Here is a 27,260-nt window from a genome sequence, read left to right on the forward strand (position 1 = left end):
TCGTATTTTTTTTTGACAATCTAAGGCAGTGGTTCTCACCATCCCTCATGCTGCGGCCCTTTAATACAGTTACTTTCTTTGTGCTGACCCCCGGGCGGTATCCTCACAAAGTGAACATGATTCACCCCTTGTGGGGGGTCCCTGCCCCCCCCAGGGGGGGCGCTCCCCAGCTCAGGGGGATGCTGCCCGGCTCGGGGGGGGGCGCTGCCCAGGCCAGGGGGGACGCTGCCCAGCTCAGGGGATGCTGTGGGTTGAGGCAGGCAGAGCTGCCCGTCTGTCTGAGACACGTGCCCCCCACAAGCACCACAGGGAGCAGACCTCCACTTGGCCCACACCCCTGTGTTGGGGGGTCCGTTTCTGTTTTGTCTGTAATGAATACAGAGCGGGCCTCACTGAGCTCAGTCCCACCTTGAGCACCTCTGTCCCAGGCTGAGCCCACACACCGGGCTGTTTCCAGACTCCTGCTCTGCTCCGGGTCACGCTCTCATCCGGTCGTAGCGCCCGGGCCTGTGGACGCCCCACCACCCGCTAGGACCAACTCCCCGGGGAGCTCCTTCCTCTGGAAAACCCCTCGGCTATTCTGAGTCTCTTTTCCTTCTGGAAAATTTTAAAATTATTTTGTCAGGATTCTGTTGAATTTTTTATTAAAATCAATTAATTTAGGAAGACATTTTTATATCTTACATCATTATGACATCTGTCTATCTAGAATCCTGGCATATTTTTCCATTTAAATAAATTTCCCTCTTTATCCCTCAGTACAATTTTGTAGTTTCATTCTCACTTTTTATTCCATTCTGAATGTGGTCTTTTATCCACAACTTCTTGAGTCAGCTATTGCTGGTTAGTGAGAAATCGCTGATCTTTATTTTATGTTGTATCTAACCACTTCCTGAGGTCTCTCTCCCTCCTGTGGCACTCAGGTGTGAACACGTCCTCTAGGTCTGCCGGAGGGGCCAGGGGCCAGGAGCTGGAGGGGCCAGAGGCTGGAGGGGACAGAGTGGACAGGGGCTGGAGGGACAGAGGGGACAGGGGCTGGAGGGGACGGAGGGACCAGGGGACGGAGGGACCAGGGGCTGGAGGGGCCAGGGGACGGAGGGACCAGGGGATGGAGGGGCCAGGGGCTGGAGGGACCTGGGGACGGAGGGACCAAGGGACGGAGGGGCCAGGGGCTGGAGGGGACAGGGGATGGAGGGACCAGGGGACAGAGGGGACAGGGGACGGAGGGACCAGGGGACGGAGGGACGAGGGGATGGAGGGACCAGGGGACAGAGGGGACAGGGGACAGAGGGACCAGGGGACGGAGGGACCAGGGGATGGAGGGACCTGGGGACAGAGGGGACAGGGGCTGGAGGTGCCGAGAGTGGCCTCTGTGAGGCACGCTGCCCGTTCCGCCCTGTGCTCTGAGCCAACTCTGGTGAGTTAATGCTCCCTAAAGGCACCTTCAATGCAGACTTTCCACTGTAACACCGGTATCAGAGTCACCATATAATTTTTGATGTTTTTTCTGAATTTGTGCCTATAATCTTGGTTGCGTTACTAATATCCTAACGATGTTTCTCCTCCATGGGGGTCAGTGCTGCCCAAGCTCGGCCTGGGTTTGTTGAACTCACAAAGAACCGCCCCTTCCTTCAGCTCAGGACCAGCGCGGCTTTGCCAGGACTTCCCGAGTGCCTGTGTCAGGGGAAGGAGCAGAGCTCCCCGAGAGGGCCCGGCCCCAGGGGCAGCCAGGCGACAGCCCTTCCGTCCCTCCCGCGAGGCCCAATCAGGTGAACATCCTGTAGAAAGTGCCTTAGCGCGTCCACACGGCACAGCTGGACCCACTATTACTACGGTGTCTTTATTTCCCCTTCCTGTTCTTTAGTTTCATTCTATTGCAAAGCCAGCTCATTTACATGCAATTCTTGTTGGACAATAAAAGCAGGTAAAGCCCTGCACAGGCTCAGTCCCCTCTACCTCGATGGGCCGCAGTCTCCGCTCCAACCCAAGAACCGCCTAAGACTCCTTCCCACAGGTGAGTCCTTCCTTACTGCCCTTGGCCGTGCCTGAGGCCGGCCTGCTAAGGTCTCACTCTGTACTGGGCCCCATTAGGACTTGTGACTGACATCAGTTTACGTCCAGTCATTTTCAATGGAGATACTCTGACACTCTGTTAGTCACAGGTCCCGGTTACATTTCCACTTTGGATTGTGTAAAAAGTGTTCTATAAGCACTCTTTTTCTGTTGCTACGGGTTCTGCTGTAGCCACCTTTGCTTCTGGTTTGCTTGCATTTGCCTGAAAGAGCCATCTCCATAAACACCATGACAGGTTAATAAAAGCTCCATCAACAAGTGAGAGCTTTACTGTCAAGGAACAGGTGACATTTTATACCGGCCCTAACAGAACGAATGCACGTTTTTCCCGTTGCTTAGCAAACCTCCAGAAGGACCTATTTAAATCCACCCATTGAGAATTTGTTCAAAATATTTTACAGCAATTGGGTCACGTTATCCGTGGACACTTGTTCAAAGTCACGTTAAGAAGAAGACTTTACGGCTGCCCAGGAACAGCTGTGTTAGAACCAGTGTCTGCGTGTTTGAGGCTGTGCCGCCTGGACTTCAGCCCCTCCGACGCCTTTCCCTGAGTAACCCCCGGAAACCGGGGCCGCCACAGCCGGTGGCTCTCAACAAGCACCTGCAGAGTGGGGTCAGAGGTCAAAGTCAACACTGACATTGCCCCAAGGAGAAAGACAAGGTCAGACGAGACATTTCAGCAGCCTGTCCCGCACAATCAGAGAACACGCAGGAGACACACACCTCCGGGGTGAGGACACGGGCGATACTCACGCGTCGTAGTCTTGAACGACCACCCCCACGGACCAGATGGCGGTCAGGTACTCGTTCACACCGTTGGGGCTGATGTAATGAAGGGAGTCGGGGGACCGCGGGTCCCCATTGGAGCCAGTGAAGTCCACCCCCACCTGCAGGTGACAATCAAGAAGCAGGGCGTCTGCACTGGTGCGGGGAGGGCGGCAGAAGACAGGTCCTCGCCCGCAGCCCGCCCCCTGTCCTCTCAACACCCGGGACCACAGGAGTGTCCCAACAGTCACCCAGGCCCCAGCCCAGACAGCCTGTGTTCTGTCTGCCAGACACTTAAACGTGAATCACTGCCAAACATGTCAAACGAGGCATGTGGCCCGCCGGCCGCGAGTTTGACATGCTTGCACTACACCAGGACTGCCCAAGGGCTGCACCTGGACTGCACCGGGACTGCACCGGGACTGCAATGGGACTGCACGGGGACTGCACCTGGACTGCACCGGGACTGCACCTGGACTGCACCGGGACTGCACCGGGACTGCAATGGGACTGCACCGGGACTGCACCGGGACTGCACCTGGACTGCACCGGGACTGCACCAGGACTGCACCTGGACTGCACCGGGACTGCACCCGGACTGCACGGGGACTGCACCGTGAATGCACCGGGACTGCACCTGGACTGCACTGGGACTGCACCGGGACTGCACCGGGACTGCACTGCGACTGCACCGCGACTGCAATGGGACTGCACCGGGACTGCACTGCGACTGCACCGCGACTGCACTGCGACTGCACCGCGACTGCAATGGGACTGCACCGGGACTGCACCGGGACTGCACTGCGACTGCACCGCGACTGCAATGGGACTGAACCTGGACTGCACCGGGACTGCACCTGGACTGCACCGGGACTGCAATGGGACTGCACCGGGACTGCACCGGGACTGCACGGGGACTGCACCGGGACTGCACCACTACTGCACTGTGACTGCTCCAGGACTACACTGGGACTGCACCGGGACTGCACCGGGAGTGCTCCGGGACTGTAGATACAGGCCTTGCTTTCTACGTTGGCTTGACTGATGCTTTCTACTGCTCGAGTTGCTATGGGGTAACCAGCTTTCTGGGAGAAGGGACAGATCTACTGACAGGACAGCTGTGCATACCCAGAGCGCTGGGTCAGACCACACAGGCATGCACTTTGCCGCGTCAGCTCTGCAGAGGAGCAAGGCACTGCCAAGGGGAAGTGGAGCTCCCAGTTACTCACGGTGAAGTTCAGCTGGCATCCGCCCATGATGTAGTCCAGGAAGGTGCACTCCACCATGACCTGAAAGCAGAGGCACGCGTGTGATCCCCACACCAACAGGGAGAGAGGAATTCCGCAGCCCCCGTGCACGCATGTGTGACCCCCACACTGACAGGGAGCGGGGGATTCCAGCTGCCCCCGTGCACACGTGTGTGACCCCCACACCGACAGGGAGCGGGGGATTCCAGCTGCCCCCGTGCACGTGTGAGTGACTCCCACACCGACAGGGAGCGGGGGATTCCAGCTGCCCCCGTGCACACGTGTGTGACTCCCACACCGACAGGGAGCGGGGTGTGAGCACTGCCCGAGAGGCAGTCAGGTCACGGACCTCACACTGCTTCACGCTGACGACGCCAGAGTTCTTGTAGCCTTTCTTCTTCTGTCTCTTCTTCTCGTTGATGCACTCAAACTCCACCTGTGGGGGGACAGTGCGTGTCACCAGTGCGTCAGAAAGCCCAGTGGGCTGTAAATGACGACTTCCTCCTGGAATCAAACCCCCGCTGACGGCGGTCTACTGCCAGCACCACTCTGAGGCGATGACGTAATAACTAGGTAACTCAAACAGTCATCACTGACGTTCCTAAGAGTGTACCTTTTGCCCTAACCGGTTTGGCTCAGTGGATAGAGCCTCGGCCTGCGGACTCAAGGGTCCAAGGTTCGATTCCAGTCAAGGGCATGTACCTTGGTTGTGGGCACATCCCCAATAGGGAGTGTGCAGGAGGCAGCTGATCGATGTTTCTCTCTCATCTATGTTTCGAACTCTCTATTCCTTTCCCTTCCTCTCTGTAAAAATCAATAAAATATATTCACAAAATAAAAGTGTACCTTTTAAAATAGCTCATAAGTATAAATTTCTTGGCAAATTCTCTAAGCAATAATCTTTCTTCTTTACAACAAAGGAAGTAAATATAACTCCCAGTCTTTACCCTCGGAGAGAACAAAAATATGCTGCTTACAAAAGAAGAAAAAACCTACCATCAGAACAGAGAGGTGAAGCCCCATCCTGTGTGAAATACAGCACCCCTCCTACGGGGAACGCGTTGGAAACGGGCCCAACGCGCCTCAGGGCACTGCCTCTCCCTCCCCGCCGGTCCCCCCCCCCCCGCCCCGCCCTCCTCTCCGTGGTGTCAGTCGCCGCCTGGTCCTCTCCGATCTGCACCCACACAAAACTGCCCTACATACTTCATAGTGCTCTCACTTGCTTCATTCATTCTTTTTTTCACAGCGAAGGAGTAACGACCTCTGAGTGACACCTTCGATTCTCACTGCTGCTCCTAACGCTACAGCAAAGGGACTCGGTGCATCTGACGAGCCAGCTCTCTAGTTTTTAGAAAGCGACTCTGTGCCCACCAGCCGTTACGGATTTTCTAAGAACCAAGCGTGAAAAGATACAGTTGACAAATGAAGTAAAAGAAAACCCTGCTAACCTTCTGAGGGCCCCGGGTCCTGCCCGAGTCTCCATCACCATTGTGAACACTCATCCGAGCGTTTCAGATGCAGAAGGCTCTACACCAACTCTCACGGCAAAGGCCGCACCCCTGGCGTCCTCGTGCCGCCAGGCACCAAGAGCAGACGACAAGACGGCCCTGCCTCTGACGAGCAGGACTGAGCAAGCCGAGCCCGGGAACAGGAAGCCTGGTCCATCGTCAGTCAGGGCTCAGGGAAACTGCAGGAGGCGTCCAGGGCGCCCAGGGCACTGTCACCCGCCGTCTTCTAAGAGCAGGCACTCACTGCTCTGCACACAGCGGAAACCACGAACCACCACCAGCCCTCCCGCTGAGCCGGCGGCTGTATTTCCAGTGGTCGGGTTCCTATTGTCTTCCGTTAGCTCTGCCTCAGAAAACAATCTCGACGTAGAATATCTGCCTTTGCCACTGAATTCTGCTGCTGCTTTAATCCAAAGCCTGTCAGCTCAACACCAAGTCAGTGTTTGCATTTAAACCGCAGAGGGTTGGAGAGCCTCCTCCATCCCAGGGCGCCTCCGTCGGCTGCGAGGAGGGGCTGTGACCAGGAGCGGGGCACACAAGGCCCACAGGGCCCCCGGAAACTCCAGCCCCTCTTGTTTGTTTAAAACCCAATTGGTTAAACCAAACGGCCCCTCGGTTTCATGTAGTCATTAGCTACGATTCCCTAACTTGAAGTCCCATCACCACGCTTCGTCCCTCCCCTGGGTGAGGCCACCAGGAAGGACGGAGGGGGCAGTAAGAGCGCACAGTTCAACCAGGCGTCAGCCCTGCTGCAGGCACTGATTACCGTGACCAAGGACATGCCACACGCTCAGAACAAAGGGTTTCCATCAAACCACGGATGCTGCCTGTAGCCAAGAAGACCAAGCCTCTGAGTGTCCATGTAAACTCACACCGCAAGCCTGGATCCCGGGTCATGATTACTCACCACCCGGTCACCGAGCACCCTGTAGCCCAGAGCGAACCCTGGTCTGTGTGCTGTGCCAAGGGCGAACCCGGACAAGAGGACGACTCACGGGCGAGCTCCGGGAGGCCTCCTTCAGCTGCGTCATGGTGGCCTGGAACGTCCCGATGAGGTCGTGGGAGCCGTCGCTGTCATAGTCGTAGCACTCCACCTAGAATCAGCACAGACAGAGGTCAGGCCGGCGGACTGTGACCCAGGGCTGCTGCAACGCGGGCTGACCCGGAGTGCCCTTGCATTCCAGTAAGTGCACTGTTCAGGCGCAGCTCCCCGACAGGCAGCTCCCCAAAAGGCAGGAACTGCTTCCTGGCGGGAATCGCTGGCCCCTCCGAACCCTCGCCACTGCAGATGGCTCCTGGCCGGAGCCCAGGCAGACAGGTGAACACAGACGGCTCAGCCTCCACTGAGCAGCTTCCATTCCCCACCGGTCCCTGGCCGGCGCCTCGTCCACTTGTCCACTTCAGCTGTAACCACAGAGGCAGCTGAAGGCTGAAGGAGGGGCCGGTGTCTGTGCAATGATTAGATGATGTAGTTACGGACACGGCGAGTGCCCTGCCACCGGGGCGAGGCCTGCGCCAGCGTTAGACACGAAGCCAGAGCGCAGCGCTCTTAAGACCACAGCGCTCTAAGACCACAGCTCCGACGAGGAGGAGCCTTCTGGGGGAAGCGCTGGGCCCCGGGAGATCCCTGTGCCATGCGGGCAGGCGAGGTCCGGCTCAGGTCGGCTCGCTCCGTGCTTGCTGTCTCCCAGCCGAGGGCAGAGCTGAGCTGGTCCACGCAGCTCGGTGCCAGGAGGACGGAGGAGCGGAGGACAGAGTCACCGGAGCGCCTGGCACTGCAGCGAGACTGAGGGGTGAGCCCCGACGAAGCACCGTCTTCTCCAGCTCTGTCCCTGCAAAGCAGCCTCTCGTTCTGCAAACGCGCGTGTGCTGCACCCAGTGGCTCCCAGGCTGGTGAGCAGGCGGAGGATTAAATGGCTCTGGACGGACGACAACGTCGTGTGTGGCGCTGAACAGTTAAAGGAGCCGTGACTGAGGCCCAGCCGCCGTGCCACCTGCTGCCACCCCCGCAGCCCATCACAGGAGCAAGGTGCCCGCAGCGCTGCCCGCTCCCTTCTCTTCAGGAGCTAGCGTCTCACCCGCAGACGCACTGTTCCTTCTCGGCTCCAGGAGTGAGCCAGGCGCGATGAGAACAGGAAGTCTTGCGTCCCTTACTTTATTCCCATTTTACCCAGGAAGACAAAACGCTGATCAACTAATAAACACAAACAAGGTCCAGAACCGCAATTCCCAGGGACTCAGGAGTGTCCGCTGGTGGGAGCTCTTTGCTCGCAGACAAGCCAGACAACTCGACTCCTGCCCTGTACATGTGACGCGCAGCTTAAACCCAAACCCTCTGTGGGACTCTCAAGTGTCAGGGGGGAGAAAATGAATTATCTTAACAATTGTTTTCTAGTTGGACTAAAATTAACATGAAGTTAAAAACAATCTTAACAATTTAGTAATTCCATTTAAATAGTTTTGTTTTTCTATGACAGACAACAGAATTTACATTTTAGATTTGCATTCAGGAAACTACAATTTATACCTAAGGCAAAATCAAGCTTTGATAATGCCAAGATTTTATTTAAACAGAGCTTATGAAGAGCGAATGTTTAATCTGCCTGAAACTTCAGGGAATGTAAAAACAGTTTCCAACTGTAATTTCTGGTAGCTCACTACATTGCCCCATTGCAGGCAAATGTTTGGTGCTAAAGAAAAACATGACATTTAAATGCTGCCATGGGTTCAGATACAGTTTGGGGGAACATGATATAATGACTGTGTCAGTTAATTTCTCAAGAATTCAAAAACTAGGACTATGGTCCACTTTAAACAACAGTATCAGTGGTGCTTGTAGAAATGAAACATGCATACATACACCTGTGTACATGTATATGTGTGAGTGCACATGCCACACACCTGTGCACATGTATGCACGTGAACGCCCAAACCTGTGCACATGTATGCACGTGGGTGCACATGTATGCGCGTGAGAGCACGCACGTGTATGTGAGCATACACATGTACACATGTATGCATGTGAGCACCCACATGTGTGTGAGAACACACCCGTGCACGTGTATGCATGTGAGAATACACACCACACCACAGCACATCCACTAGGCATTCCCGGGTGAGGCAGGGCAGCATGCATGGTCATTTTCCATTCACTGGATGTTATGGAAAAGATAATCCATGCTGGAGGGACCACACTGCACATCCACACTGCAGCAGAGAAGCTGCTGCCGCCAGCTCCACCCTCTGCTGACCCCTCCCACACCTCTAAGCAATGCCAAACCCCAGGAGAAGCACAGATGCATGGCTTTCTGATGTCACAGAGAAACACAGACAGTGACGATGTGGCAGAGCACGTCTGTGTCATTAAAACAAACTTTTAAGAATGGAAGGCATTCATCAGGGTGAGCTCAGAAAATCAGTTTACTTACAACAATATAAGTGCCCTGTGCGCAAGCCACTGTGTGCAGGAAGTTTAAAAACATGGTTTTATTGTTAACATATTACTACACACAAACAGCCAAGCACAAGCCACTGTGTGCAGGAAAAGTTTACAAACGTTGTTTCATTGTTAACTATTATTACACACAATTAGGTAGTTTTGATTTAGGCATGTTTTTTTACAGCCTCTCTTGCTTCTCAGATCGAATGAAGCTTCAACTTACTACTTTTAGTGTGAAAAGCAAAAGCTCTAGATTTAGTATAACACTGAAAAGTTACAGGCGTTTGTATGTGCTTTCCGGAGGGTCTATGCCAGGGAGCAAGGTCTTATATGCTCTGAAAAGTTATTTTTAAAGCTATTTTTCTACTATTTATTTTGTTCTGTACTTGCCTCAGTAGTATGTGATTATTGTGAGCTAAAGAGGACTGAGACCTGGGGCTCAAGAGAGACTTCCGCTCCCCCTTAACTGTCTAGAAGAATTTAAATTAGGAGCCTTACCCACGATGAGAGTCATCACCGGAAGTCAGAGCACCTGTCCGTTCCGCAGGGCAGACTACCTCTCCCCACGCGCTCCGTGCAATGCCTCTGAGCCCCCAGGGGCCTCAGGCTTGCTAACCTGCTCAGAGTGTCTTCTAGACCTGGGTTCCCTCTGTGGCTCTGACTCTGATGCAGGGGGCACTCCCCTACGTTAGGGCGTCATTAAGTCTGGCCAGTTCCTCTTGCTAATTTGTCTTGTGTCTATTTGAGTGTTAGACCAGGAGGAAGACTCTGAGGGGAGAGGAAAGCTGGTCCCCCTCCCCCACCCCCTAACCTGCATTTCACTGCTGCTGGGACGGCACACACTCATAGTGGAATTCATCAGAAAATTCTCCTCTGAGGACAAATAGATGGACCTAGGGAATGAAGCGGCTTTCAACCCTAACAGCATCTGTGCGCCTTTAACAGTGTAAGACTTCCATGTTCACTATTCAAGCCTTTTTTGTGGTGTAGACCTTATTTTCTCTATTATACACGTGAAGACCACAGATGACCTGCCCAAGATCCCCTCGCTGCTTAAAGAGCGGAATCAAGACTAGGACTGTGGTCTGATTCTAAGTCCCACGCTTGTTCCAGGCCACCAGCCCTCCTGCTTTCACCACATTCCTTACAAAAACCAGCAAGAACCCATCTCAGTTTGCTGGCATCAGGACACAAGAAAAGGCTTCTCTCTGGAATCTTTTGTCAACAAGTGACTCTAGTATAAAAATGTCTTTAAAATAGTATGTAGTTGATAAGTCGTTATAAATAAGAACGTTTAAAAACTCTGAGACACCTGCTGTGGCTCCCTGCTGCCGCTCTGCTCTCGGACCCTCGACAGCTAAGCCCCCCACAAGTCTTCAGTGACTGTGCTTTGCTCCGGAAACAAGAGGGGGAAGCCACACTCGCCACTCTCCCGGGCTGAGGGCAGGAGACGGCACAGGCTCTAGTTAAAGGAACGTCTGCTTTTATCCCAAGGACACGCCCAAGGGCACAGAGGGAGCTAAACGCTCCTATTCGCAGAGCAAAGGGATCCTTTTAAAAGGAAGAAACATTTAAATTGGACATTTTATTTTAAAAAATAAAGTGTACAATAAAAATCACAATGTTGGATTCAGCACTGGGTGAACCATCAGTCAAACATGTTGATTCTTCAAACCCTTTACCTCCCAGACACCCGTTTCAGTGTTCCCAGAGCCAGCAAAACGGATCCCGCAGGCCTGTCCCGTGGCTTTCTTGCTTTAAAATTACCCAATCAATGAAGTTTATAAAAGAAGCGCGTTTGTCTGTGTATATAATTTCAAATTACCTTAATAGTCTTATCCATATCTCCGTAGCACAGGGAGTTAAGAGAGATTTTAAAAGGCCTCCAAACAGGATTCAGGTTGTTTTTAATAACCTGTAAAGATGGAGATGCAGAGATGAGTTAGGAAGCACTGAGTTCATTGCGTTTTGCTCCCGCCTTTCTGAGGTTCGGGTGGTGCTACAACCTCCCCAGCCAGTCACCTGTCCACTGACAACCAGTGAGGACTATATTACCCAGCTGGTCCGAGAGACGTGACAGACTGTCTGGGACACGTGCTGCGGGGAGAAGCACGCCTGGAAGGCTCCCCCCACTACACGGCGCCCTTAGAAACTAGACTGCTGTTTCGAAACCAGGGTTCCCAACGCAGGGCACACAGGACTCCGACATGGAATCAGGAAGTCCGAGAAAGAGCCGTGCGGGCTGGATCTGAATTAAAGAAACAGTATTACGTTCATAATGTGTACAGACATCGTAGGCAGATATAAGCAAATGTACCGTCTCCAGCTGTGTCCACTGAGAGGGCCCAGCACAAGAGCACGTGGGCCCTCAGATCTTGGTGCGTGAACACCTCCACCCCCTGAGGACGAGGGTCGCCTCAGGGAAACGGGTCACCCGACCTGGCGCAGGCACAGGGTGAGCTGAGATGCACCATAAAATGCGAGGCGCTGGGCTCACGTCAGAGGCCAGGAGCCGTTTGAAGGCACGCCCCTCAAATCCAGACACCCTGGAACCTCGCTTCGCAAACTTAATTTGTTCCGGAAGGCTGTTTGCAAACTGCGTCATCTTTTCCCATTAGAAACAGTGTAAATGGAATTAATCCGTTCCAGACCCCCAAACGACCCCGTTTTAACCTTTCTTATACACAGTACATGTCTACTGTACTGTTTAATCTATAAATAAACACTTTAAAAACAAAAAGGATATAAAATGAAAATTTAACAAAAAGGAAATGTACAGTAAAAAATGAAAATTTAACAATAATTATAAGCAGCAACAAAAGAAAATAAAAAAAATATTCACAGCACAAGATCTTGAGATGTTAACAGTGGGGAACTGACTCATATGTGCAGGTTCTCTCCTTTGTCACCCGAGAGACACGCGACTGACCGCACAGGTGTCAGCAGGAAAGGTTCTCGGGCTGAGAAGTGAATTGTTCGAGATGGGAGACGTTCGAGGAACGAGGTTCCACTGTAATCTGAACAGTAATGAATTATAAAAATGAACACACTGTGCTACAACCACCCATGAGTCCACAATGCCACTGAAAATAAGAAAGGAGGAAGTGAGAGGGAGCATCTGCTAATACGTGTGAAGCGATGAAAGATGTAGACAATAACCACTATGTATGACCTCAATACAATGGTAATAAGTGGCGACTCCGGCACGGATGGTCAGTAGGAGCTAGAACAGCCTCCAAGGGCCGCACCACAGGCCACCTATTCCTCACAACGGGAACCGAGCCGGCCCTGGCTGTGCAGGAAGACTCCCGAGTGGTGGCATCCTGGGCTGGATTGGAGAGATTCGACGGCAGGAAGGTTAGGGAGGCAGGGGGAAGAGTCTTACATGGACAGGGAACAGAACAGCCAAATGCCAAATGTGAGCCTTGATTGAAAACAACACAAAACAACATGCTTACAGCATGCGGGACGCTGGGGAGACCTGAAGACGATGCTATAAACCACGCCAACACTTAAGGTGCGGCTGGGTAGGAGAACACCCTTATTCTCGAGAAATCCCTGCTCTGCTATTCAAAGGTGAAGTCACATCTGCAGCCCTCACCAGGATGGCTCTGTGAGAGGGCACTACCTGCGTGCAGGTGTGTGAGTCCCTGTGTGTGTGCAGGTGTGCGAGTATCTGTGTGTGGGTATGTGCAGGTGTATGAGTCTGTGTGTGTGTGTGTGTGTGTGTGTGTGTGTGTACACAGGTGTGTGAGTCCATGTATGTATGCAGGTATGTATCTGTGTCTGTGTGTGTGTGTGCAAGTCCGTGTGTGTGTGTGTGTGTGCAGGTGTGCAAGTCTCTGTGTGTGTAGGTGTGTGAGTATCTCTGTGTGTATGTGTAGGTGTGCGAATCTGTGCGTGTGTGTTTAGGTGTGCAAGTCCATGTGTGTTTAGGTGTGCAGTCTGTGTGTGGGTGTGCACGCTCCTATGTGTGTGTGCAAGTGTGCAGGTCCGTGCGTGTGTAGGTGTGCGAGTCCATGTGTGTGTGCAGATGTGTAAGTCCCATGTATGTGTACAGATGTGCAAGTTTGTGTCTGTGTGTGTGTGAGAGAGAGAGAGAGTGAGAGTGAAGGAGCACACATGTGCAGGCCAAATGTACAAAAATGTACAGGGCATACATTATAGTGTTCTTTATAGATTATAGTGTTCTTTATAGAGTTTTACATTTCTCAAAATACAAACTTCACTAATAAAAGAAAAAAAGCATGTTGACCTTGTGTCTCTGGTTATATATGTCCAAACTCAGATTGCTATTTTTATAGAAACGTAACTTTTTTAAAATGCAGATTACCGTAATCCCCCAGGAAACCTCAGCCCTGCCGCTCCCGTTCAGACGCTCACCTCTGTTCGGTGCACCAGGAGCCAGGTTCCGTCCGACGTCTGCTTGTGGAACTCCAAGTACGGGTCTGACTTGCCAAACAGGTCCTACGTCGAGAGGAGAAAGCCGTCCTTCTCGTTGCCATCTGCCTGTGACACGCTAACACCCGTGCCTGCCCTCCAGGTCCGGGTCTGCACACAGCTCCACAGGGACACAAGCCCTCTCCCTCCGCACGAACTCGCCCCGTCTCCCAGGAGAACCGAGCGTTTCTGATGAACGCCCTAACGCTGCGTAGCACACCCTTACTCCTTAAAACACACGATGCTTTAAAACAGTGGTCAATACGACCATCATCAATGAACATGCTCGGTGCTGGTCTCATGACTAACACTGCTCACTCACACAGCACCGCCGAGTTCTGTGGAAGCAGCACCCCAACACTAGGCACGGCAACCGTGAGGGACAGAGACAAGATGGACAGAGGGTTCCGGTGTGCTAAGATCACATCTAATTGCTGATGGCTCTGAGTCGTGACTCCACACCTTATCCTTCAGTGTCCAATCCCACAAGCCAGGGAGCAGGGGCAAGTATGTGGAGAAGCCACAGTTCCCTCAAGGTCAGAGTACAGCCTTTCCTTAGTTCCCCACAGCATCTATGCAGTGCGCAGCACCCCGCAGGCTCAGAGCTGCCCTTCCCACACCCTCAACACACACACACAATACACACAATCACACACACACAGAGACACTCACAGACACATACAAACATATACTCACAAACACAAACACATAAATGCACAGAGACCCTCACAGACACACAGAGACACACACAAACATACACTCACAGACACTCACAGACACATAGATACACATACATAGAGACACAGACACAGACATTCACAGACAGACAGACACACAGATTCATATTCACACTGACCTCACAGAGACTCTCACTGGCACTCACACACCCAGGACAGCAGGACTGGAAGGAACTAACGCTCAGGCTGCGCGAGGAGGCGCTCACCTTAGCTGCATCCCTCCTTCCTCAAACAGGATCAATGGGAGGCGAACAGGAGGCCTGTATCCCTACCCACCTTATTGTCCAGTTTTCTTGCTTCCATTTCAAACAGGACCACTCTGTTATCCTTGATTTCTTCAGCTGAGATCTACGAGATCAGGTACGTGAAAGAAGCGACACACTCAGGAAGTACCGATGTCCTGTTACCTAACAGTGTACAAACTCTGTACCAATACAAATGTTCACTAAAATGGTGCAATTGAGAGTTTTCATTTTAGCTTCCATACATGTGCAATAAGCTTTCAGACATGTGCCCAGACCTGCTAAGCCTGCGTGCGGCACCTTCCCTTTCAGATGCCGTTGCCCCAGCAGCATCTTCCCAATCCCATGAAAAGCCACGGCCCTGGGAGCTCACCAGCTGAAGCTCCGCGGACCCTGAGCCTCGGGAGCAAACCACCGAGGAAACACTCTCAGGTGAAATCACTGTTTTTCATACAATTTCTCTGATTGTTCTGCTCACAAACCCCAGGCTGCCGAGGCCCAGGAGCAATAAAGCAAACTACGGACAGTGCTCTCTGTGCCACGAGTCAGCTCTCGGCGGACGAGCATTCTTGTGCTTTAGGAAGTTTAACTGGAGCAAAACAGCTGCGCAGGGTATCACAGCAGCAGCCCTCCAACGAGGCTCGGGGAGCCGCCTTCCGTCCCAGCTCAAGTCAGAACCACGGCTCCGGGAGGCGCTGCTGGGACGCAAGCTCCAGAGGGAGAGCCTGAGGAGCGGGGTGCCATGTGCTGTGGGCTCTGACGCGGGCGCACGGAGTCACCGGCCCGGGGCCAGCGGGAGGGCGGGCAGCAGGGGACGGGCACTAAAGGTGAGGCCGTGCCACGTGGGACCCGTCGGGAAGGAGCCGTCCTGGACTGGGTCTGTCCCGAGAGGACGCCTCTGCCTCGCGGAGCCCGGGGTCCGTCCAATGGCGTCGTGTCTAAGTGGGGAAGGAAGCACCACGGGGGCCCTGACCCCGTGGACAACGGAGAAATGCCAAGGGATTTGTGTGTGAGTTTTCTTTCTTTTTTGACACGTCACACACGGGTCCCGTGACGGCTCCCCAGCAGGGAAGGAGGGGTGCCCCCGGCTGGCATGACCAGGCCACGTGCCCCCACTTCACCTCTGAGGCAAAGACAAGCGTCTCATTACCGTGATGCTGCCCTTCCCCGCGGGCCTGCCGTTCCTCAGCACCAGTGGGCGCGTCAGCTTCTTACTGGACACGATCTGTTAACAGCAGAAGGTGACACAGAGCGCTTTTCAACCTCCTCTGGCCAACTTTAAACTGAACGGTTTTGAAAAAGAGGTTGAGTATAAATTTCATTTCAAAGGTCATTAGGCCCGGCCGGTGTGGCTCAGAGGTTGAGCACCGACCTATGAAGCAGAGGTCACGGTTCGATTCCCGGTCGGGGCACGTGCCTGGGTTGCGGGCTCAATCCCCAGTGGGGGGTGTGCAGGAGGCAGCCGATCGATGATTCTCTCTCATCATTGATGTTTCTATCTCTCTCTCCCTCTCCCTTCCTCTCTGAAATCAATAAAAATATATTTTAAAAAAAATGAATAAAAAGGATCATTAGAGCCAGCACCGGTTTGGCTCAGTGGATAGAGCATCAGCCTGTGGACTGAAAGGTCCCGGGTTCGATTCCAGTCAAGGGCATGTACCTTGGTTGCGGCACATCCCCAGTAGGACATGTGCAGGAGGCAGCTGATCAATGTTTCTCTCTCATGGATGTTTCTAACTCTCTATCCCTCTCCCTTCCTCTCTGTAAAAAATCAATAAAATATATTTTTAAAAAATGCCTTTAAAAAAAAAAAGGATCATTAGAAATGGAAACCTTAAGCCCATCCTATGAGGATGTAGTGATTCTGAAACACACATTTGAAACCTACAGAAACCATTTCCAAGGAGATGTGACCTCCCCCTCACCCGCCCACTAGTTCCCTTTTCAACTCCTTCAAACTTGAATTTCTCACACGTGATGGAGACAGAGGCCGGACCTCATCTCTCACAAATCACTGAGCTGAAACCCCCTGAAAGGCAGGCCCAGCCTCAGGACTCTCAGCAAACGGGACTCAATGTGTCCACTGACATGCAACCCTAACGTATAACCCCACCAAATAGCACTGATTAAAGTAGTACAGTAGACCTAGGTCCTCTCCATCAGCTATAATTTCTCAAATTCATTTTAATGTTAGCTACATTGGCTTTTTTAAAAAAAAAAAAACTTTAACTTTCCTTTGATGCTATTTATCAACGTTTTAGAAAACCGATCAGCTCCATGTTGCCCAAGACACCAGCAAAGCCGCGATCCCCCAACACTGACCGTGAGTCCTTCCTGGAGGCATCCCCAATCCAGACACACGGGTGGGAACTCTCCTGGGAAGTCTGCTCGGAGCCCAGACACACCCCTCCCCTGACCAAGCTTGCCCTGCACGGGGAAGATGTAACTAGGCAACGAGGATAAACAGGGGAAGGCTCAGGGAGAGGCAGGAGAGAGCAGCCCACCCGGTGGGCACAGGAGGCCCCAGACTCTGGGTTTACAGGGATGAGCCCGGCTGAGGAGCCGCGTGCCGGGTGGCATGGTGTGGGCGTCGGGGCCAGTCCTGCCAGCAGGACCAGCAGGAGCTGCGGTTGCTGCGATGGACTGAGCCAGGGCCCCGCACGCCGGGCGGCTGCAGCAGGGTTCATCCCCTGAAATGTTGGACGAGCACCCCGACTCCGAGGACTGACGGGCCTTGCAAACACACGCTCCCTGCCCTAGGAAAGCAAGGGATTCTGCCTCGCTCACCGACCACACCAGCGTGTGAGCTCTGTCCGCAAGGTGGTCACGTTAAACTAATGAGCACAAGTGAAAAGCCCAACTCTCCGGGATGGACGCACAGCACAGGGAGTACAGTCGGCAACACTGTGACACTGCGCCTGGGCGGGCGGGCGTCTCGGGGAGCACATGCCTGTCTAACTCTTTGCTGTGCGCCGAACCAGGACAAATATGTCAACTCTAATTGAAAATGTAAAAAGCTCTGTAAAGGCCCAACTCTCTGGCCGCCATCCAGCCCAGCCCAGCCCAGCGACACACCCACCTGTCCCAGGGTGCATTCACATTCTCCCAGGAAGTCGTCGTCACTCAGCTCGATGGTTTTGTTGTCGATGTCATAAATCCCGAACCTCAATTTCTGAACCACTTCAAAGTAGTAGTCAATAATGAATGTCTTGGAGAAGGTGGGGTTCAGGCAGTTCTTGATCCTCTCTGTGCGATCCGCCTGTGCCGACCCCAGAACAAAAGTGGCTTCAGATCAAAGGCGACAAACATCTCAATCTCTCTATGGGCCACACTGAACCCAGGGTGGGCCTGACAGCTAAGGAAGTTCCGTCCGTGTGTAAAAGATTCCAGTCAAGGACAGACCTGCCCCCAAACTGCACTACCAGAGATGATGGTTTTATGATTCGTGACATGTTTACACTCCTCACGTCGTCAATAATCCAGCTTGCTTTTCACGTACAGTGTTAACATTACCTCATACCACTGCTGTCCGCTCGAGTTCAAAAATAACACGCACAAAGGGTCCGACTTGGACCCGATGTCTTTGTCCAGGAGATTGTCACAGGACACGTTCAGCTCCACCTTCGTCACACACTGGGCGGCCATCTCCGGAGCTGTGAGAAGCCACAGTGAGAAAGGGGCCTTGAGAAGCCATGTTCCCAGGAAGCGCGGAGCCTCCAGGACCACTGTCGGACCAGGGGCAGGGAGCCCAGGGGGACCAGGGGGGACTGAGGGGGACAGGGGGGACCAGGGGGAAATCAGGAGGACCAAGGGATCAGGGAGACGAGGAGGGACCAAGGGGGATGGGGGATGGGGGGGGGCAGGGTGATTAGGGCGACCGGGAGGGCCCAGGAGGGATCAGGGGGGATCAGGGAGGCCCAGAGAGACCAGGGGGATCAGGCGGGAACAGGGGGCCCAGCAGGAACCAGGGGGGATCAGGGGGGGCAGGGGGACCAGAAGGGACCAGGAGGGACCAGGAGGGACTGCGTGTTTAGACTCTCGCTGGGACAGAGCTCACTTACTGGGACAGAAATGCAGTTTCTAAGGCGGTGACCAAGACTTATTAATCACCCAGCCGGCGTGGGTCAGGGGTTAAGCATCGACCTATGAACCAGAAAGTCACGGTTAGATTCCCAGTCAGGGCACATGCCCAGGTTGCAGGCTCAGTCCCTAGTGTGGGCCTTGCAGGAGGCAGTGATCACCGATTCTCTCTCACCATTAATGTTTCTATCTCTCTCTCCCTTCCTCTCTGAAATCAATAAAAATATGTATTTTTTAAAAAGTTGTATTGTCTTTTCACTTCACTATAAATTTTACCACTCAGAAAAACTCCAAGAAGCATTTAGCTATGAAATAAAACACATTAAACTACAACCTTAATTTTAAATTGTTTATTTAACAAGATGCTAAAGGAGATATTTTCTATTTTCAAAGAATTTCAGCTAAAAATCAAACCTGGGGAGTAAAAGGACCCACATACGCGCCCCCTCCCCGCCCATATTACAGGGCGGCTCTCCATCTCGGCTGCTGCCTGGAAGCACGGGATTCCCACACAGAGGCGACGGGTTTAGGGCCCGCCCGGACCCGCCTGGACCCGCCTGGCTTTCCGAGGCTTGGGCTGCCCCGGGGCCAGGGACAGCGGAGGCCCTTAGGGCAAGGACAGGGGAGGCCTCAGGGCAAGGACAGCGGAGGCCTTAGGGCAGCGGAGGCCTTAGGACAGCGGAGGCCTTAGGACAGCAGAGGCCTCAGGGCAAGGACAGCAGAGGCCTTAGGACAGGGGAGGCCTTAGGGCAGGGACAACGGAGGCCTCAGGGCAGGGACAGCGGAGGCCTCAGGGCCGGGACAACGGAGGCCTCAGGGCAGGGACAGCGGAGGCCTCAGGGCAGGGACAGCGGAGGCCTCAGGGCAGGGACAGCGGAGGCCTCAGGGCAGGGACAGCGGAGGCCTCAGGGCCGGGACAGCGGAGGCCTTAGGACAGCGGAGGCCTTAGGGCAGGGACAGCGAAGGCCTCAGGGCAGGGACAGCGGAGGCCTCAGGGCCGGGACAGCGGAGGCCTTAGGACAGGGACAACGGAGGCCTCAGGGCAGGGACAACGGAGGCCTTAGGACAGCGGAGGCCTTAGGGCAGGGACAGCGGAGGCCTCAGGGCAGGGACAGCGGAGGCCTTAGGGCAGGGACAGCGGAGACAGACTGCATCCCCTCCTCCCACTCAGCCGGCCTCCAGCAAGAAATGGGGTGCGTGTGTGTCAGAAGTCAGTGCTGGCATGGAGGGCCCCTAAATTCTGGGAGACGGAACAAGGAGGCAGGCTTTGTGGCTGTAATTCCAGAGGTGCCTGTGAAGAGCAGCGTGGTGCACCCGTCTCCCGGGAGAGTCACTCCTGATGGGGGACAACGCGCACAGACCCCCAGTGCCTCCCAGGAGAGTCACTCCTGATGGGGGACAACGCGCACAGACCCCCAGTGCCTCCCAGGAGAGTCACTCCTGATGGGGGACAACGCGCACAGACCCCCAGTGCCTCCCAGGAGAGTCACTCCTGATGGGGGACAACGCGCACAGACCCCCAGTGCCTCCCAAGCCTCCGCCCGAAGCCGCAGTGAACCGGAAATTGCGAGGCCTTCACTGAAGTCAGGCTTTCCCACTCACATGCACCGTGAGGTGCGCAGCAAGGCCCCGAGGAGGCGTGCCCGTACCCCAAGGTCAGGGGACCGTGCCGTGGCCCAGGACAGCAGGGAGACCCGAGGGAGGCTGGCAGCGCTGGCCTGGAAGATCGTGAGCAGGTGAGAGGGGACCGCACGGTACAGAAGAGCCAATGCCAGGGGGCACAGTGCCCGCTCAGTGAGCACTGAGGGCACATCCAGGTGGGGAAGCCACCCTGGGCAGGACGGGCCAGAGGCCAGGGGCCTGAGAGCCAGGCTGAGGGGCTCGGTGGGTGGGCAACGGGTGCCACTCCAAGGCCTCAAACGGGAGAAGGGGAAGACACGCTCATCTCAGACGTCTCTGTGCCAAATCTGCTCTAGAGCGCCTGGGAGTCAGGTCAGTGACAAGTGCCAGCAAGGTCTCTGGTTCCAGCAACAGGATGCAGGGTTAGCACCAAAGTTAGCCTGTCTTCGCATCGCCCGGGCCAGGAGGTGAGCTGTTCCGATAGCAGCGGGCACCCAGTGCCAGTGTGACCACAATCACCACCCTTTCCCGCTGGGGTTTATGAGAAAGGGAAGTGTGACAAAGACGGTGAGAGGCGCGAGGAAGCGGGCAGGACGGAGACAGGGAACAGAGGTGGAGACCTGCTTCTGAAATGCAGGTAACAGAAATCCCTAACATGTCAGCGCTCCCAGTCACCCCAACTTTCCCGCGTCAACATTATATGATAATGAAGAACTGAAAATGAAGAGCTGATATCTGGAGGGCCTGGCGTGTGAATTAGGCCCAGGGCGGCCCTCACCGAAACCCTGAAGCCGGGTATCATCACCCTCCTGCCCCCCCACCTCATGGGCCCGGTGCTCTGATTTGCTCAGTTAAGCTGTCCGGGAGACTCTGCCACCCCCCCCCCCAATATCTCTCAAATGTGGAGGTACAGAGCCTGTACCCACAGCCCAGCCCACTTCAGGTCTCCGCAGGGCTCCCCACGGTATTCCCACCGCCACCCTCCCCTACTCACACCATTACATCCCTGGCCCCGGGGGCTTCCTGCTCTGCCCACCTGCCCAGCCGACCTTGGCCAGCAGCTCCCTCTGCCCACCCCGGGTCCTCCAGGTCCACTTTGAGTGACAGCTCCTCCCTCGCTGCAGCCACGCCCTGCCACCTCCTGGGGGGAGAGTGAGCACCAGCCAGGCTGCTCAGCCCCTCACCAAGGGCGTGGGCTGTGTGGCAGAAAGAGGAGCCACTGGGGAGTCCCTATGCTTCGTGCGTATCTCTCCCACTATCTATCGGAGTGCGTCCGCTTTGCCAGGTTCTGTACCTGAACTTCCATTTCCATAAAAGGGGATTACAATTACCCGACAATGCAGGTGTGCAGCATGCTCAGCGTGTATCACACACGCTATGAACTGTAGCCATTACTACTTCATTAACCCTCCATGTTGAATCGATCGCCTTGGTGTGGATGGCTTATTAAATAGTTAAGACACAAGCACCTTCTCCCCTTGTTTAAGAAGAGCTTGAAAGATTAATAAAAGAACCTCTGGGATTTACACAAAATTCATTTGCCCAGGTGGGCAGCCTTGAGCACAACCTGGTGCTGATTCTAACCCCTCAGAAGAGCATGCTTATCTGAGCTGCCACATAGCCGGTGGGGGAGAGCCCCGGGAGCAGTGACAGTGCCTCGTTATCTGTCCCAAAACAGGCGGGAGGGAAGTCAGTGCCCACCGCCAATGCCAGGGGCTGAGGGTTGGTGTTGACCTCACAGCAGGTCAAGACAGCCCATCAGACTGTGGTCACTCAGGGCACAGAAAGCGTTTCCTCCTGCCGGGCTCACATCCCATCTGCAAGGCCCCAGCACCTCGCCTCCCTGGGGGCGCTGCTGGGCGGCCGAGTGGAAAGCTTAAGGTACAGGAATTTACACTGGGCTTGTCCTGTACGAGTAAGAAAGCGATGCCCGCCCTGGCCGGTTTGGGTCAGTGTTAGTGTCGGCCTGCGGACTGAAGGGTCCCAGCTTCGATTCCAGTCAAGGGCACGTAACTTGGTTGCAGGCTCGATCCCTGGCCCTGGGTGCCTGCAGGAAGCAACCAATTGATGTGTCTCTCTCACATCGATGTTTCTCTCTCTGTCTCTCCCCCTCCCTTCCACTCTCTCTAAAAATCAAAGGAAAAAATATCCTCGAGTGAGGAGTAACAAAAAAACAAAAACAAAAAAAAGAAAGCTACCCATGTGTTTTTGATCCCTGCCATGGACAGGGTTGCACAGCTTTTCTGATCCCTGGGCTACGGAGGCACATACATTGCGGAAATGGCATGGCTGTTTTCCAGCCTGTGGAATGAAGAGTTCACCGGAGGGGCACCGAGTGAGGTACGGATGATGACATCAGTATTGCTTCCCTTTATCACCACGCTTCTGGCAAAGTCAGCTACAAGGGCCCATCTCCCCAGCGAACCATCTTTTGCCAGAGCCTGCCTTAATAAAAAACAGAGCTGCATTTCTCAGCTGACCAATTTTAAAATCAAAGGCCTCCTGTAGTTCCTCCCAGCTGAGCCGCAGGCAGCCTGGGTGTCACAGAGAGGCCTGTCCACCTCAGAGACGGAAGTCCCTTGGGTTCCTCATTCCCATCCCAGATGCGGGACCAGAAAGCAGAACTTCTCACCTGCCTGTTATCCAGCTTTGCCCACTCTAACGCCTGCCTCCCTCCTCTTCTCGGTAGGCACATGTATTTAAGCAGGACGAGTATTTTGCATTTGTCACTATGTGCTTCTCTCTAGTCCTGATGAGCAAGGATATGAAAATTCTCACTTCAAAGTTGCAGCAACTATGACGGCTTTGTTCTCAACGCAGGAAAGTGTCTGTGTTGAGCAAGATGTTTATAAATGCACTAGTGGCCCGGTGCACTGATTCGTGCACACTGCAAGAAATTAATTAGAAGAAATATTTTAACATCGCTATTCACCCTTTCTCCATAATAGAAGGGTCAGAGATGAAAGAAAATGAGTAAAATGTATATGAAAAATATATATAAATTGATTAGTAAATAAATAACATTATATAAGAACAAAGACATGATATAAAAACAAAAATATGATATAAAAACAACAAAAACATGATATAAAAGCACTGATACAAACAATGACTGATAAATTGATTAAACTTATTCTAATATCTCCCTGAATACCACATTAAGAGTAAAAACACTTTCAGAGTGCTTGACTTATTTCCCTTGTGGTAAAGTATTTACAACTTTAATGTGACACACTATTCGAACTCAAGAGAAAGCATCATATAACTGACCATGTCTGACAGACTAGGAATATTCAGGTAGGAATATTCCTAGTCTGTCTAGAGTTTGTCCTTGTGATTTATTAATACTCATCACAAATGCTGGCATCACAGGAAACTGTCTTCGAATTAATTTAATTCCAATTCTTGGAATCAGAACAACCTCTCCTTCCGCAGATCCTGTTAATACTTCAGCTTCAATTATGTTAGGTCGCAATCTTTTTTTTTTTAAAATATATTTTATTGATTTTTTACAGAGAGGAAGGGACAGGGATAGAGAGTTAGAAACATCGATGAGAGAGAAACATTGATCAGCTGCCTCCTGCACACTCCCCACTGGGTATGTGCCCGCAACCAAGGTACATGCCCTTGACCGGAATCGAACCTGGGACCCTTGAGTCCGCAGGCCAACGCTCTATCCACTGAGCCAAACCGGTCAGGGCAAGGTCGAAATCTTTTGATAATAAATCTAGTACCATTACAAAGACCCCATTTACTATTAAGATTTCGCAGTAGCATGATGATTGTACCTACTTTCAATTTTAATTTAGGACATGGCACTCCCAAAGGAGTAAAACTATTAAGGGAAAATTTCCCTTTTTGGCATCATCCGTTGAATCGATGGAATCATCACTCAAATGGTACATTGTGCCAATAGTTGGTCTTCAGATACATTCTGTCCACGATGCTGGCTTCTTTTGGCTTCAGAGGTAAATTGTGCCAATAGTTGGTCTTTAGACATATTGACACCAACGCAGCTTTCTTTCAGCTTCAGAATGTCAACAAAAGCAAACAAATTCACCATCGACAATGACAGATCGAAACACACATGTGCAATTGGCGCCAGCAAGAGCTTTATATGTATCGCACATGCATGAGTCAACATCTATTTTTAAGTTGCCAGTGCGCGTCCTATGTACCGGCCAGTTGGTTGGACGGATGTATGGTTGGTCACTCAGCCTTTTATATATAGAGATAAGAACAGGCCCTGGCTGGTTGCTTAGCTCTCCATTTCAGCGTTTGCAGCTCTCGGCAAGCCCCTTATACTTCCTGGTCAGGAGCTGTTGAGGGGTTCTGCCTGTGCACTCAGCCCCTCCCAGATGGCCTGTTGTGCCAGGCACTGGCTACGGTTCTGGGGGACAAGGCACCAGACAGAGGAGACAGTGAGTACGTAGTGTATGCAGGTGGTAGGAAGTGCTTAAGAGAAAAATACAGCAGAGAAAGGAAGCGAGAAGTCCTGAAGGCGGGGTGGGCAATTTTAGACACTTTATAAATTATTGTGACAACACCATCGGGAAATACTTGTTTTGATTTACGCTTCCTGGCCCCTAAATAGAAGAAAAGTGGACGGACAAGTTCAGGGATCTATTTTAACATGCTGTCACCAGAGTCTAGAGCAGGGTCCACTAACCTCAGAAACCGAAGGAGCCTGAGGACAACACCTACTACCACACTGTTGCTTTGGTAATTTTCACAGGAACCAGACATAATACATCCGCTTGGTAAGAGGACATTTCAAAATAATTTGCAAAATGAATATGCAGTGTTTCCTTTTATTTCCATGGGGAAACTACTCATATGCTATCCAGCTAAATTATATTGGTGATCTTGACCATTATGCTAATTTTAATGTCTTCTTTTTTTTTTTTAAATCCTCACCCGAGGATATTTTTCCATTGATTTTCAGAGAGAGAGAAAGACAGAGAGAGACATCTGTGTGTGAGAAACACATTGATTGGTTGCCTCCTGCACGCACCAAGACCAGGGAGGAGCCTGCAACCGAGGTACGTGCCTTTGACTGGAATTGAACCAGGGACCCATCAGTCCACAGGCTGATGCTCTACCCACTGAGCCAAACCAGCTAGGGCTAATTTTAATGTCTTTTTAAAAGTTATGAGTTTAAACTGGTAAGCTGCTGTGTTAAAAGAATAAACAGCCTCTCCTTCTCCCGGAGAATCCAACACTACGCTCCACCCACCCAGCTTCTTCAAATAGTGAAGCCAGCACAGTCGTTATCAGAATGTTATTGAAATGTATGCAGAATGTCTGCTTTTGATTTTCATATCAAAAACTTAAACAATGTGGTTAAATAGAATGTATGATGCTTTACTTGTAGCTGCTAATTTAAACCTCCTTCTCAGCCAATCTTGCAAGGAATCTTCCAGCAAGTATCTTACAGGTTTGGACTTTAATCTGATTAGCAATCCTTTCAAGACAGCAAAGAGTTGAAGGGAAAACAGTGGTAGGCGGGAAGCTAGCCTGCAGGGGGGTAACAGTGGGCACACTACAGGAATGCCCACGTTTGGAATCCTCAGACTGGAGAGTGGCACTGATCCTCCCTCAGGGATCCACCTGAAAGTTCACGCTTCCATGAGCATTACAACTCCGTGAAGGTCAAAATGTTAGTTACTCATGTTTTACATCCAGTGCTAACCTTCTTAGTTTGCTGACTTTCTGGCATAAGAAATCAGTGATTGCCCAGCCAGGGTTGCTCAGTGGTGGAGCACCGACCCATGAACCAAGAGGTCACAAGTTCGATTCCTGGTCAGGGCACATGCTCGGGGTTGTAGGCTTGGGGATTGCATGAGACAGTCAATTGATATTTGTTTTTCATTGACGTTTCTATCTCTCTATCCCTCTCTGTTCCCCTCTCTCTCAAATCAATAAAAAACATTTTTTTAAAAAGAAATCAATGACTGAAGAAAGTTTTGCAACAGAAAACTCTAACAGTAGTAGAAAAAAGCACAGTTTTTATTTTCTAAAGCTACAGGGCCAAGAACCGATAGGCTGGGCTCGGCAGGAACTGGGTATGGGGACAGACACCATGGAGGAAACGTCCCGAACAGCAGTGCCAGCATTGCAGAGAGCCATGTGTAATCCTCAGGTGAACCTCGCTTCAAGTTATGTGGGGGTGAAGGTCACTGTCTACAAGAAGCATGTCAAACTCAAAGGCTAAAATGGGCCAAATAAACAAGGCAGTGGCCCACGAGTTTGACCTGCTTGGTCTACAGTGTTCACAGTTATAGGTGAAATTAGGAGACGTGTCCAGTCACTAAGCAGCCCTTAAAAGGCGAAGACCCCTCCTGTCCCTGTCCTGATGGCTCCATCCGGTCTGTCCCGTTCCTTAGGGGCTGGATCTGAACCAGCAGGCCCCTCTCCCCGGAGCCTCAGCGTGTCCAGTCCCAGAGACACCGCGGCACTGTTTCAGCCCGGAGTGAAAAGCATTTATCCAATGCCTTTTAAAAATTCTCACCATGTGAAAAAGTGGGCCTGGGCACCCCAGATGACTGCACCGGTGTGGCGGAAGCTGCTCTTTATTTTCTCATCCTGGCCGTGTCCCTGACCTGAGCTCTGGGCCTGCACCAGTTGCCTGACCCTGGCTGTGGCTCAGGGCTGCAGGGTGCTGACCCCAGGTAGTGGCCGCAGCAGGATACATGTGGTCTGACCAGCAGTCAGAATCATCTCACTTAATCTTCCTGACAGTGGCCCCGGAGGTCTCTGAGCTCCCCTTTACGCCCAAGGTCACGCAGCGAACACCTCCAGACACAGACCTGCGACGCACCTGTCCTAGCCCACGGAGTAACGCAGGCCCGGCCGTCAGCCCCAGGCCTGCGCTCCGAAACCCGAGACCCGCGCTCCAACCTGATGGGAACGTGGAGTCCGCGCTTCCTGCAGCGCGAACCGGGGGAACGACAGCACGTGCATCGGTGCGGTGGGTATCGGTGGGCGAACGCGCTCACCCCGTCCCCGGCGCTGGGGCCGCTGAGGTCGCCACCGCAGTCCCACCGCCCGCCCCGGGTCGGCGGGTCAGTGCGGAGGCCGCCGCGCGGGGAAGGGCCCACGCGGCGGAT

At 52.8% G+C, this 27,260-nt stretch overlaps 1 protein-coding gene across 1 annotated transcript in view; it reads right to left on the reverse strand.

Moving 5' to 3' along the window:
* The window catches only part of CPNE3 (copine 3), a 32,519-nt gene extending 9,516 nt beyond the window's left edge, over window positions 1-23,003 (reverse strand). Inside the window, exons 1-12 of the mRNA XM_006100709.3 lie at window positions 22,784-23,003; window positions 18,513-18,594; window positions 17,965-18,104; window positions 17,531-17,710; window positions 15,602-15,676; window positions 14,486-14,557; window positions 13,416-13,499; window positions 10,858-10,947; window positions 6,589-6,687; window positions 4,435-4,521; window positions 4,068-4,127; window positions 2,827-2,960 (exon numbers count right to left, since the gene is read on the reverse strand). Coding sequence (XP_006100771.1) covers window positions 2,827-2,960; window positions 4,068-4,127; window positions 4,435-4,521; window positions 6,589-6,687; window positions 10,858-10,947; window positions 13,416-13,499; window positions 14,486-14,557; window positions 15,602-15,676; window positions 17,531-17,710; window positions 17,965-18,096 — 1,013 coding nt within the window. The 5' untranslated portion in view covers window positions 18,097-18,104; window positions 18,513-18,594; window positions 22,784-23,003. The remainder of the gene's footprint in view (window positions 1-2,826; window positions 2,961-4,067; window positions 4,128-4,434; window positions 4,522-6,588; window positions 6,688-10,857; window positions 10,948-13,415; window positions 13,500-14,485; window positions 14,558-15,601; window positions 15,677-17,530; window positions 17,711-17,964; window positions 18,105-18,512; window positions 18,595-22,783) is intronic.
* Between the last annotated feature and the right edge of the window lie 4,257 nt (window positions 23,004-27,260).

Source organism: Myotis lucifugus, unplaced genomic scaffold (assembly GCF_000147115.1).
Source record: "Myotis lucifugus unplaced genomic scaffold, Myoluc2.0 scaffold_327, whole genome shotgun sequence".
NCBI classification, from domain to species: Eukaryota; Metazoa; Chordata; class Mammalia; order Chiroptera; family Vespertilionidae; genus Myotis; species Myotis lucifugus.